Source organism: Microtus ochrogaster, chromosome 4 (genome assembly GCF_000317375.1).
Source record: "Microtus ochrogaster isolate Prairie Vole_2 chromosome 4, MicOch1.0, whole genome shotgun sequence".
NCBI lineage: Eukaryota > Metazoa > Chordata > Mammalia > Rodentia > Cricetidae > Microtus > Microtus ochrogaster.
The window spans coordinates 37,715,881-37,729,541 of NC_022011.1; the positions used below are offsets into that span (position 1 = coordinate 37,715,881).

General features: G+C 38.5%; 1 protein-coding gene across 6 annotated transcripts in view; it reads left to right on the forward strand.

Moving 5' to 3' along the window:
- The window catches only part of Rabgap1 (RAB GTPase activating protein 1), a 158,793-nt gene that overhangs the window by 18,959 nt on the left and 126,173 nt on the right, over positions 1-13,661 (forward strand). For 3 of the 6 annotated variants that reach the window (XM_026777425.1, XM_026777415.1, XM_026777423.1), the window contains exon 2: positions 9,478-9,676. In XM_026777425.1, the coding sequence (XP_026633226.1) occupies positions 9,527-9,676 (150 nt within the window). In that variant the 5' untranslated portion in view covers positions 9,478-9,526. Of the gene's footprint in view, positions 1-1,436; positions 1,584-9,477; positions 9,677-13,661 lie in introns of those variants that run through there. The other 3 variants (XM_026777419.1, XM_005345942.3, XM_026777422.1) reach the window with 2 other exon arrangements.

The following is a 13,661-nucleotide window of genomic DNA, read 5'->3' on the forward strand; positions in this document are numbered from 1 at the left end:
TGCCATTCCAACCTTGTGGCCGAGGTACTGGCCAGAGCCGCACTCAATGCCACAAGTCTACAGTGTTTCAAGGTCCTTGCCATCAAACAAGCTGCAACAGAGAACAGTCAAGTCCTCTCTCTGTAGCTGGCCCTCCTGCCTCAAACAGTCAGAGTTTGCCCTGGCAGGACAGCCCAGAAAGCCAGCATTTTAAAACATCACAGGTTTTTTTTCCTGCTACTGCTGAAAACAAACAAGCATTCAGTCGGCTTTTATCAACACCATTTAAATGTTTCGTGGCAGGATCTCTTAAGAGCTGCAGGGTTTTGCAGTTGAAGCTGAGTCAGGAAGCCTCTCTTAGATGAGAGTGCTTGCTTGCTTCTAGCAAGCAGAGCAGACCCGAGAAATTGCCGCTACCATGTCGGGCGCCATTCTGTAGTAATATGAGCGGCGGGGCTGTGTCACCAGCACCCCAGCCGCCTCACTAGCTTATGCCCCGAAATAACAACACACAAATTGTATTCTTTTAAACACTGCTTGGTCCATTAGCTCTAGCCCTTACTGGCTAATTCTGATATCCCAATCAACTCATCTCTAATAATCTGTGTAGCATCAGTCTTACCGGGAAAGATTCTAGCCACATCCATCCTGGGTCAGAGCTTCATTGTCTGCTTGGGAGAGGGGAGCATGGCCTCTCCTCCAGAGAGCAGAGCTGTCGAGTCTGAGCTCACTTCCTCTTCCTCCCAGCATTCTGTTCTGTTTACTTCACCCACCTATGTTTTAACCTATAAAAGCCAAGTAGTTTCTTTATTATAATTCACCAATGACCTTCGTCCATCACAATAATGGCTTTTGCTGCTGACCTGTCTCCCCAGCACTCATTTTACTTTAAAGGATACAAACCCAGTGGGAATTGACCTGCTATAACATCTTTGAACCTTGTTTTGTTTCTTCCTGTTATGTTCTAGTTCCCAAACTGAGAGTGATCTTAACCAGAGTTAAATTTTAGAAGGACACAGCATAGGGGACAGGCAAAGAATGGAGATAGGGATAGTAAGGAGTGAAATACAGCTCAGAGAAGAATAGAAACACCTACAGCTTGGTGATCAGATAGATTCTCAGAACAGAGCTGAGTCTTATATTAGCATAGTTTAATTTGAGTTTGTGAAAACTATAGCATTGTTTGTTTTGTCCATATTCATGCATTAAAATTATTCTTAACATTGAAAACAACAGAATAGAAACACCTAGGTGCCTGGGTTTACACCAACCTTTATAATTTTCCCTGTGAGCTAAAGCAAGTTACCCAACCTGTCTTAGCTTGGGTTTGTCATAGAAAGTTAATATCCATCTGCCAAGGTTAGTGTGGCACTGGCAAAAATGTGTTTAAAGCCTCTAGTTCCACATCAGGCTAAAATTGGCACTCAGTAAATTAAAATATATTACTTTCTTTTTAGATTTCACAAGATGTTTTAAGCATCCTCCTTAAGATTCCATAGAATTGTACTGTGCTTACTGAGCAACACAATCCACGTATGAACAACGAGAAATGGTAGTGAGTAGGGAGGAAGTGATGAGTGTGTTTGTTCCAAAGGAAATACAAGGTATGTTTTAAGATTCTGATGTTTAACTGTCTTATGATATTTGGGAATGTTCAAGGGTAATTAGTATCTGGGGTAGTTGGCACACTCCTGTAATCCCAGCTTCCTGGAGTCTGAGGCAAGAGTCAATTTTAAGGCTAAATGGAGTTATGCAGTGAGATTTTGGTCTCAAAAGAATGTGCTAGGCTGGAGAGATGGCACAGTGGTTTAAGAGCACTGGATGTTCTTCCAGAGGACCCGAGTTCAATTCCCAGTCTCCACGTGGCAGCTCACAACTGTCTGTAACTCCGGTTCAGGGAACCTGGCACCTTTATACCAATGCACCTGAAATAAAATTAAATAAGTTATTAAAAACAAACGAAAAAGAATGTGCTGTTTTTGGGTTTGGACTTTTTCCTATTAGTTTTCTGTAGTTCTATTTCCAAGTACTTGCATATAGTGTAGCATATTGGTGATTTGTCTTTCTGCTACGAGATCCTACCATTACACGCATGCAGTAGTTGTCCCCCAGTATCTTGAAGGACAGGGGAATGGTTCAAAGACCTACCCATACTAAAATGGTATAATATTTGCATATAATCTGGACATCCTTGCACATTCCACAACTGACATATTTTAAATTATCTCTTAGATACTTGATACAATGTAAATACTTTTTACTTGTTATGCTCTATTATTTAAGTGCTGTGGGGGGAAAGTATATGTTGGGTGTAGATGTAATATTTTTTCTGCATATTTGAGATCCTCATTGTACTGCAGTGTGATTATGTATTCCCAGTGTGTAGCATATTAACTTCTAAAATGACTACAGAATGAGTATAGTAGTGTAGGAGAGGTGTAACTTATTATATAGTGTATATCATAGTTCTTGTGATAAAATTTAAAAGCAAAGAAAAAAATTAGAAGCCCTAGCATGAAATAAAAAAACATTTCAGACTGCTTAACTATGTCACTAGATTGTTGTTGGGGGCGGGGAGGTCTCACTGGGGGAAAAGAGGCACATTTCTCACTTAGGAACCACCGTATACAAACACTTACAAACCTTAAAGTAGTGAAATATTTGGTTGACTGTGTGGTATGATATGATAAGAATAAAATGATAGCCAGGCTCAAGATTTTGAAGACTAAGTGATTCAAAGAATTTGGGTTTCAGTTTTCTTCTCAATTTTTTTTAAATTTTTAAAATTTTTACCTGGGTGGTGGTGGTGCATGCCTTTGAATCCCAGCACTTGGGAGGCAGAAGCAGGCAGATCTCAGTGAATTTGAATATCTACAAAGCGATATTCAGGACAGCCAAGACTGTTGTTAAACAGAGAAATCCTGTCTCAAGAAAAACAAACAACAATAAATCATTTTTATGTGCATGGGTGTTTTGCCTGCACATACAAGAACAGCCTTCAGGAGGTCACGGGTTTGAGACAAAATATGACAAGGCCTAACCCTTCCTACATCTTCCCAGATACAATTTAAATGGCACTACCTTTCACTGAATGCCCTTACTCTGGTGTTTGTCCTGCTGCTTTAGTAAACATTTGAACATCTATTGTGTGTCACACTAGGAGCTAATACAACAACCATTAATGAAACACAGAAAGGATCTGGGTTTTAATTTACATATTTGAAAACAAAATTAAATATTAAGTGGTAAAGAGGTGCCATGGAGACTTGTAGAAATGGATAGAGATCATCAACTATTTTCACACTGGACTTTGTACTTCATTGTCTGTGGAAATTGGAATTAGAGACTGAAAGATAAAGACTTGTTCAAGAGTAGACAGCTTTGTTACAAGTAGCAGCTTGTTTGTCCCAACCACCCAGCTAGCTTAGACCCAAAATAATCACACAAAAACTGTATTAATTAAATCACTGCTTGGCCCATTAGCTCTAGCTTCTTTTCCCTGCCTACCTAAGTTCTGCCCTATCAACAGGCCAAAGCAGTTTCTTTATTCATTAGTGGTAATCACAGCACACAGAGGAGACTCCCATATCACCCCCCCTTAAAAAGGAATGTTTTAACTTTACCATAGTAAAATAACATATAACAGGTATCAAGCAAGAATTACAGTTACAATATTTATATCTACTTTATCTTTTATTATAACTAAGGAAAATTATAACTGTAAATTCTTCAACTCCATCAAAGACTCCAGAAGGATATAATTTTACATAAGTAAACTGTAAGTTCATTGTAAGCAACTTCTAAAACACTAAAAATGGACTGAGACATCTTGCTGCCTGGACAGTCACCCAAATTTCTTCTGTACCATTTGGGTATCCATCTTTAGCCTACAGGATCGTAGTATCTGCCAGACTTTTCCTTGAAGCAGGAAATTTTGAAGACAGGTCTGCCTATATTGGCAGTTTGCCAGTCACTTTCTTCTATATCCTCCAGAATGTCTCGCAGACTCTTTCATGAAGCAGGAACCACGAAGGATTGTCTCACCTTTAGGCAAGTTCAGTTGTCATCTCTCTTTGGGTCCTGCATGTCCAATTCATCTAACAAACTGCATAAGGAGCCTCTTTGATAACCATCTTCCTCTTGAAATAGATTGGTGCTGCCAGGAGCAGATGTGTCTCACTGTCATGAAAAGTCGTAAATTTTTAAAACTATTTAAATGCCATATTCTGAAAGTCTCTGAAAGATTTGAAGAATACCTATATCACTGAAGTATATCTCTGTACATCTAAAAACCTAACAACTACAATCTTGACTATTATAGATGATTCTCTATTAAGCTATATTTCTTAATTATACATTACATTTTTAAATGAGCTGTACAAACACAATACCTTAATCAAGAGACAATTATACATATAACAAAATTGACCTTAAATTTGTATCAGTAAACCAAGATCCATACAAATGCAAATTATTCATCTCTATATCATATCCCCTTTTAAATGTAAACAAACATTTATTACAATATTAGGAAATATGGGTGTAGTTATTTCTCAAAAACTGCTTCCTGCTGTTTATTGAGTGAAGTAATTTCTTTGTCGGGTATATTTTTTGAGGTGTATTCAAGACAACCTTTTAGGAGGTCTTGGTCCATCAAACCATATTGGTCTGGAAGCAACCCACAGATTCTCATCTTCTGTGAAAACAAAAGAAGAACCTCTTTTCCAAAGTAACATATCCTTAGACTCAAATTTTGGAATCAAAATACCTTTATGTTGGTTTAACTTAGCAGTCCATACAGTAGAATGTGTCTCTGTACTTAGCTTCTTCACAGTCAAAAAATTAAAAGATAACACAATAAAATACGTAATCCTGACTGTCTGTAAATTTTCCATTTTTATTTTTCTTTACTCCTTTTTATCTATGACTATCTATACTCTTTAAAGATTTTACCCTTTTTTTTAGATTTAACTTTATTTTTATGACTCTCTATATTCTTTTTCTTCTCTCTTCCAAGCCTACATACATTTATCTAACACTATGTTTTTGTCTTTATTGCATATCTAATCCTTTACTGTCCAGGAGCAATTTTTAAAATGTTAAGTGCTTCTTAAAAGTTAAGATGTGCCATTAATAAGGTATGTACGGTTCTGTCTTCTTGCTGGTCCAGCCTAAAACTTAAACTGCGCCATTACTATAGTATATATGGTACTCTGTGATTGCCTGCCCAGTCCAGCATGGCAGAGCTGCTAGCACCTCTTGAGAGCTATGCACACAGCCAGTCCATGTCACCATTAAGCAAGCTGCAACAGTCTGCTAACAGACCCCATCCAAATGCTCTGTAGCCAGACCTCCTGCCCGAAAGAGTCAGAGTTTGCACTGGCAGGCCCTAGAAAGCCGGCATTTTAAAACCACCACTTTTTTCCTGCTACAGCTGAATCAGAAAAACCTCTCTTAAAGGAGCTGCCACACGCCAGCAAACAGCAAGAAGCTGTGTTAAACTCTGTATTTTTGTGTCTAGAATTCCTTTTCAAACTCTCTCACCTTTTTAAGTGGATTTAGTTGGCCACGTGGGCACCAATCTGTTGCAAGGAGTGGTTTGTTCGTTCTGGTCGCTTGGCTTGCTTAGACCTGAAATAATCACACAAAAACTGTATTAATTAAATCACTGCTTGGCCCATTAGCTCTAGCTTCTTATTAGCTAACTCTTATATTAATTTAGCACATCTCCATTAATCTGTGTACCACCACGAGGTCATGGCCTACCAGCAAAGTTTCAGCATGTCTCCAGTTGTGAATCCATAGCATCTCTCTGACTCTGCCCTTCTTTCAGCATTCAGTCCAGTCTTCCTTGCCAACCTAAGTTCTGCCCTATCAACAGGCCAAGGCAGTTTCTTTATTCATTAATGGTAATCACCACACACAGAGGAGACTCCCACATCACGGCTTTTTGTTCTAACTGATAAAAATAGAATTTTAAAACAAAACAAAATTAGTCCTTAGTGTCTTAACACGAGACTATACGTCTCTGAGTATTACCAGAAGAAGTTATCGATTTCTGTGATGCTGCTCGTGGCCAAGGCTAGAAAGGCTCTTACAGTCTGTCCATGGAGAATGGAAAGAAGTCTTCAGACTGTAGTGTTTGATAAGCTTCATTCCTCCTGAGTGATTCAGTTAGTTCCAGCATTTTTTTTTAAAAAGCAAACAACACAGTAAATTATCTTAAGTGTGTTTTTATCACCTCCTCAAAGGAACAGGTGGGATTTGAGCCCACCAAGTCTTTCTGACTTCAGAGTATTGGTAAAAGTTGTTAGACTCTGGGGTCATATGCTAGAGAGTTTTCCCAGGCCTTCTGCTGGTGTTGTACTATTGACTTCAATTTAAAATAGAACCAAGACTTACTCAGCATGAAAAACTGACTTAAAATACAAGCTCTAAAAGAAACTTCTCAGCGTTGAGACGTTAGCTAATACACAGGCATTGTCTTAATAGAGCTCTGCTTTGGGACCCACAGTAACAGTACAATTTTGGCCTTGATTTCTATTAGTTATGTACCTTGACCAAGTCAAACCATCTCATTCACAATTTTATTTTATAAAATAGCAATGTGAAGATTAAATTAAGACACATTCATCATGACATTATCAAACAACATACTGTTTTAAAAAAAATCAAATTTTAACTGCAGTGGGAACATCAGCAAAGGAAGCAATTCCTTTGACTCAAATGAAAATGATCAGTTGGACTGAAAAGACTCCTGAAAGTAGAAGGGGTAAACTAAACGAGCTGACTCTATACAGATGACAGGAGGCCACTGTTACTAAGTCCAAGCCTGAAGGTGTTGGAGTCTGTATCCTTAGCAAAATTCTAAGTTAGTGCTTATCCAACATGTTTCTTAGTTTGATACCCTAAATCAGCATATTTGGCCTTTATAAATTTGCGTCTCTACAGGGGCTGTAAAGATGACTCAACAGTTAACAACATTGGCAGTTCTTCCAGAGATCTTGAGTTCATGGCAGTTCTTCCAGAGATCTTGAGTTCAAATCCCAGCAACCACACAGTGGCTCACAATCATCTGTAATGGGATCCAATGACCTCTTGGCATGCAGGTGTACATGCAGATAGAGTATTACCACATACATAAACAAAGCTTTAAAAAAATTACCTCTCTGCTAAGACTTTGATTTGTTTTACTAACATTACTTTTACTTTATCTAATATTCAATGTGTATTCATTCAGTGGATGAATGAAAACATTTTTCTTTGGACTTTCTGAAGATGATTTTAAAGTATTTTTCAATCTGGTACTATGTATTCATTTAAAATTTTGAAACTTCAATGTTTATGAGCATTTTACATGCATGTATTATGTATGTGCACTACATGTGTGCCTGGTACCCACAGAGTCCAGAAGACATGCGTCTCCTGGAACCAGACATACAGATGGTTATGAGTGTGGTTATCTTCATGCTGGGAAGAGAACCTGGGTCCTTTACAGGGACCAAAAGTGTTCTAACTTCTGAGCCATGTTTCTAGTCCCTATTTCACCATTTTTGAAACAGGGACTTACTGAGTACCCAAGGCTGGCCTCAAACTTAGAGCAGTCCTCCTGTCTTAGTATCCTGAGTGGTAGAATTATAAGTGAGCACTGCTATATCCCTCCCTACTATGTATTTATATTTGGTCTTGTAAGACATAGTCTCTAGATAATCTTTATTTGTTAATTTTCTTGAGACAGGATCTATCAATGTAGCTCTGGCTGGCTTAAAACTCAGCAACGTAGACTAGGCTGTCCTGGAATACACAAAGATCTGCCTGCTTCTACCTCTGTATAGTGTTGGGAATAAATACATGTGCCACTGTGCCTGACTCTAATTGTTTTTTGGGTTTTTTTCCAGTTCTTTTATGTGCATTAGTGTTTTGCCATGGGTTTTTGGTCCCTGTAGAACTGGAGTTACAGACAGTTGTGAGCTGCCAGGTGGGTGCTAGGAGTTGAACCTGAGTCCTCTGGTAGAACAGCCAATGACCTTTAACCAGTGAGCCATCTCTCTAGCCCCTGACACCATAATCTTAAAGCAGAAGAAAATTAAATAAAAGGCAACAGAAAGTCCAGAATACTATGTATCCTTATCTGTGTCATTAGCTTGTTAAGTGATTTTTTTTCCTTCTTTTGGAGTTGCTGTTTGTTTATGTTTAATATTATTGATGATTTCTGATTTGTAGTTTTTTGTTTTTATTATTTTGTTTAATACTTAGGAATGGTGCAACTCTTTTTTTCTGAGACACGGTTTCTTTGTGTAACAGCCCTGGCTGCCTGGCACTCTCTTTGTAGACTAGGCTGGCCTTGAACTCACTGAAATCCACCTGCCTCCCAAGTGCTGGGATTAAAGGTGTGCACCACTACTGCCCAGCTGAATGGTGCAACTCTTGATAAGTGTTTTAGTTGAGACTTAGATGAGAAAATAGTATTTGGCATATTATGCATGTTCAATAAGTATATGTTTAGTTAAAAATCCAAAGCACAGGGGATGGAGCAGTGCCTCAGTGGTTGAGTACTTACTGCTTTTACAGAAGAGGGCCTGGATTCAATTCCCTGCACCCACACTGTGGCTCAAAATCATTATTAACTCTAGTTCCATGGGATCTGAAGCCCTCTCATGCCTCGTTGGGTACTGCGTCCATGTGATATACATACATATTCAAGAAAAAGTCAGTGCACACATAAAATACTGATCTTAAAAAAAAAAATTCAGAGCCTAAGCCAACTAATCTTTGAGTTGAAAAGATTAAACACTTAGCTTTACTGATGCAGTGAACATAGTGCTATAGTTGTTTTTGTTGTGGTTTTTAGTTCTGTTTTTGTTTTATTTTCTAGATAGGGTTTCTCTGGGCAGCCCTGACTGTCCTGGAACTTGCTCACTCTGTAGACCAGGCTGGCCTTGTAGAGTGTAGGAGAAGATTGAGTTTTTACTGGAAGATATTTCCAAGATGTAGAATTTCTGTTTTCCCTGCGTTGAATTTATCTCTTTTGTGTATTAATACGAGATTTTGTTTACTATAACTATCATATATTTTAAATTTTACTATTGATGATCGTAGGAAAATATAGTTATTATACTTTCACAATAACCAGGTGTTTTAACTTTATTTATGTGTAAAGTATTAAAAATTAAAAGCAAGAGTACTGTTAAATTCCCCTTTGCTTTTGGAAACCAAGACCAGAGTTGCAGTATGTGCCAAAGGCAGCCATGTAGGTAGGTGGGGTTACTATAAAGAGAGTGTTTTATTTATTTGTAATCTGAACTATTTTGACCCAGAATAGCACAGAATGCCTTAGCAGAATGAAAGCATAAATTACAAGTAGCAGGTGTCCTGGAAAAATATTTTACAAGCTTTCAAAAAAAGTTTTATTTTTAGTTTGCCCATTTTTTAAAACAATAGAGCATAATTGATTATGTGACATATTTTATATGAATCTTTACGGTTTTTGTTTTTCAGGCATTTAAAAATATATAACCATTTATGAGTTGAGCGTCATTCTTGAGTTATGGATGACAAGGCTTCTGTTGGAAAAATCAGTGTCTCCTCAGACTCAGTATCTACTCTTAATAGTGAAGATTTTGTCTTGGTTTCCAGGCAAGGAGATGAGACACCATCTACAAATAACGGAAGTGATGATGAGAAGACTGGACTAAAGGTAAAGCTTGAGAGACTAAGTTTGTCTTGTAAAATCCAGTGCACTACTTGGACTCAATAGGGAAAAGACTAACATGGGAAGAACAGAGAACTCATAGATATACTTCTCAGTGGTGTTGAAGACTTTTGTATATACTTAATGAGTTAGTTTTTATTTAAGGATTTTTTCTTTTTTTTATTGATTTTTATTTTTTCTCTGTTCCCCTTCCTGCCTCTCTCCTCCCCTACAACACTCCCAAAAGGTCCCCATGCTCCCAATTTACTCAAGAGATCTTGTCTTTTTCTACTTCTCATGTAGATTAGATCTATGTATGTTTCTCTTAGGGTCCTCATTGTTGTCTAAGTTCTCTGGGATTGTGCTTTGTGAACTAGTTTTGTTTGCTTTATGTTTAAAAACTACTTATGGGTGAATACATGTGATAATTGTCTTTCTGTATCTGGGTTACCTCACTCAAAACGATGTTTTCTAGCTCCATCCATTTGCCTAAAAAATTCAAGATGCCATTATTTTTTTCTGCTGTATAGTACTCCATTGTATAAATGTACCACTTTTTTTTTAATCCGTTCTTCAATTGAGGGGCATTTAGGTTGTTTCCAGGTTCTGGCTATGAAAAACAATGCTGCTATGAACATAGTTGAGCACATGTCCTTATGGCACAATTGAGCATCCTTTGGATATATATCCAAAGGTGGTATTACTGGGTCTTGAGGAAGAATGTTTCCCAATTTTCTGAGAAATCACCGCACTGACATCCAAAGGGATTGTACCATCTTGCATTCCCACCAGCAATGCAGAAGTGTTCCCTTTTCCCCACAGCCTCTCCAGCATAAGTTGTCATCAGTGTTTTTGATCTTGGCCATTCTTACAGGTATAAGATGGAATCTCAGAGTTGTTTTGATTTGCATTTCTCTGATGACTGAGGATGTTGAGCATTTCCTAAAGTGTCTTTGAGCCATTTTAGATTCCTCTGTTGAGAGTTCTCTGTTTAGGTCTGTACTCCAATTTTTTATTGGATTATTTGTTCTTTTGATGACCAATTACTAGAGTTCTCTGTATATTTTGGAGATCAAACCTCTGTCTCATGAGGGGTTAGTGAAGATCTTTTCCCATTCTGTAGGCTGTCAATTTGTCTTGTTGACCATGTTGATTTACAGAAGCTTTTCAGTTTCACGAATCCCATTTATTGTTTCTTTGAGTGTCTGTGCTACTGGGGTTCTATTTAGGAAGTGGTTCCCTGTGCCAATGTGTTCAAGTGTGCTTCCCACTTTCTCTTCTGTAAGGTTCAGTGTGACTGGCTTTATGTTGAGGTTTTGATCCATTTGGACTTGAGTTTTGTGCATAGCGATAGATATGGGTCTATTTTCATTCTTATTCATGTTGATATCCAGTCATGCCAGCACCATTTGTAAAATATGCTTTCCTTTTTCCATTTGATATTTTTTGCTGCTTTGTCAAAAATCAGGTGTTCAAAGATGTGTGGATTAATATTTGGTTCTTTGATTCGGTTCCATTGGTCCTCCTGTCTGTTTTTATGCCAATATCAGGCTGTTTTCAGTACTGTAGCTCTGTAGTAGAGTTGTGATGCCTCAGATTTTTTTTTTTGGTTTTTTGAGACGGTTCTCTGTGGCTTTTGGAGTCTGTCCTGGAACTAGCTCTGTAGACCAGGCTGGTCTCAAACTCACAGAGATCCTCCTGCCTCTGCCTCCCGAGTGCTGGGATTAAAGGCGTGCGCCACCATCGCCCAGCCCTCAGAAGTTCTTTTATTGTACATGATTGTTTTGGCTATCCTGGGTTTTTGCTTTTCCAATATGAAGTTGAGTACCATTCTTTCAAGGTCTTTGATGAATTTTGCTGGGATTTTGCTAGGCATTGCATTGAATCTGTAGATTGCTTTTGGTAAGATTGCCATTTTTACTATGTTAATTCTACCTACCCAAGAACGTGGGAGGCCTGGCGATGGTGGCGCACGCCTTTAATCCCAGCACTTGGGAGGCAGAGGCACGCGGATCTCTGTGAGTTCGAGACCAGCCTGGTCTACAGAGCTAGTGCCAGGACAGGCTCCAAAGCCACAGAGAAACCCTGTCTCGAAAAACCAAAAAAAAAAAAAGAGCGTGGGAGATCTTTCCACTTTCTGGTGTTTTCTTCAGTTTCTGGTTTCTGCCTATTTCCTTTGATGTCCCAGACCAACAACACCTGGACCCACAGAGGTCCCAGATTCACACCCAGACCCACAGAGGACCTGGCTCAGGCACATTTCTTGGGAGGTCCTAGGCTCATACCCAGACCCACAGGGTCCTGGCTTAGGTCTACTCCCTTGACGGTCCCAGATTCACATCCGTACCCTCAGCCGTCTCTGTCTCTGGCTCACTCTATCAGCTCCCCTGTACCTTTTCTGGTTGAGTTTGTTGTCTTAGGTCTGCCGGTGTTTCTGTCCTTGATTTGCTCCTGCTTCTGTGGAGCTTGCTTTCTCAGGCCCACTTCGTCCTATGTAGCTGGTTCAGTCCTATTCCTGTGGAAATTGTTGCATCAGGCCTACTTTGGACTAGGTTCTTGGCTTTGTCCTAGTTCTGTAAATTTTGGTATGGATTTGTTCCTGTAGAGATATTTAATGAAGGATTTTTTATTTTGATTAGGTTCTCTTAAATTTTTTGAAACCCCTGTCAAAACTCTTAGGATATAAACATTTTTAACTTTAGGATTATTCTCTTTTTACTATTTAATAAAAAATACTTGTTTCTTGTTGTTGGTTTTTTGTTTGTTTGTTTGTTTGTTTGTTTGTTTTCTTTGTTTCTTTGTTTTTTGAGACCAGGTCTCTCCTTGTAGTTCTGGCTGTTCTGAAACTTGCTCTGGTAGACCAGGCTGTTCTTGACCTCACAGAAATCTGCCTACCTCTGCCTCTCTGCTGTGTTTAAAGGAGTGTGCCACCACTGCTGTACCAAATACTTACTTATTTCAGGCTTGTATGTGTAGTGTAAGGGCAATACCAGGTCAGCATTGCCATTCATAAAAAAATAACATTTAAGCCAAAAATAGAGCTTTAAGTATCTCCCCTTTTGGCCACTCTATTTATCATTTCCCAAGTAAATAAAAACCATTACGTCTTTTGACTTGCTCCATTGCTGTTCTGCTCTTCATGGGTATAAATGGAAATATATTTTTGAAATTTTTTGTTTAAAATATAAGTAATTATAATATTCCAAGTTCTACTGTATGTGTTCATTCAACAGATATTTCTTGAAAACTCTCTGTGCCAATTGTTGGTTACGTGGTGGTGAACAATGCCCTGACCTCTTAGAGCCTACACACTAATGGGTTTCGGAAAGAATGCAGACATCAGAGGGTAATGTGGCCTGGGATTTCAACTTAGGTAGTAGCATGTTTGCCTAGCATGTAAGAAGTTCCAGACTTGCTTTCTAGTACCATATAAAGCTAGGGATGTTGACATATAATCTCAACATTTGTCAGTAGAGGCAGGAGGAGCGAAATTTAGAGGTTGTCCTCTGCTGAACAGTAATTTGGGGCCAGTCTTCAAAATTGGAACCTGATTTAAAAACGAATAATTTAAAACTTATGTAAATATGTTAAGAAAAAGAGAGGATACATGGGTAAGGAATGAAAGATTTTATGTTTTGTTTTTTTTTGAGGGAGGTTCAAAACAGGGTTTCTTTGTGTAGCCTTGGCTGTCCTAGAACTCTCTGTAAACCAGGCTGCCATCAAACTCAAATTTGCCTACCTTTGCCTCCTGGGTCCTAAGAATAAAGCTCTGTGCCACACTACCCAGATAAGTTTGTTTTTTAACTATTGCAAGCTTCTGTCAAATTTTAAAAAATTACTTTAAAAATGTTTTTGTGTGTTTATGTATAAATTGTCAACTGCTTACATTATACCATATGGGGAGTCAGAAGCAACTCACGGGAGTTGGTTCTTTCCGTACAGCATGTGAATCCTTGGACCCAGACCCAACTAATAAAGCAATCTCCTTTGC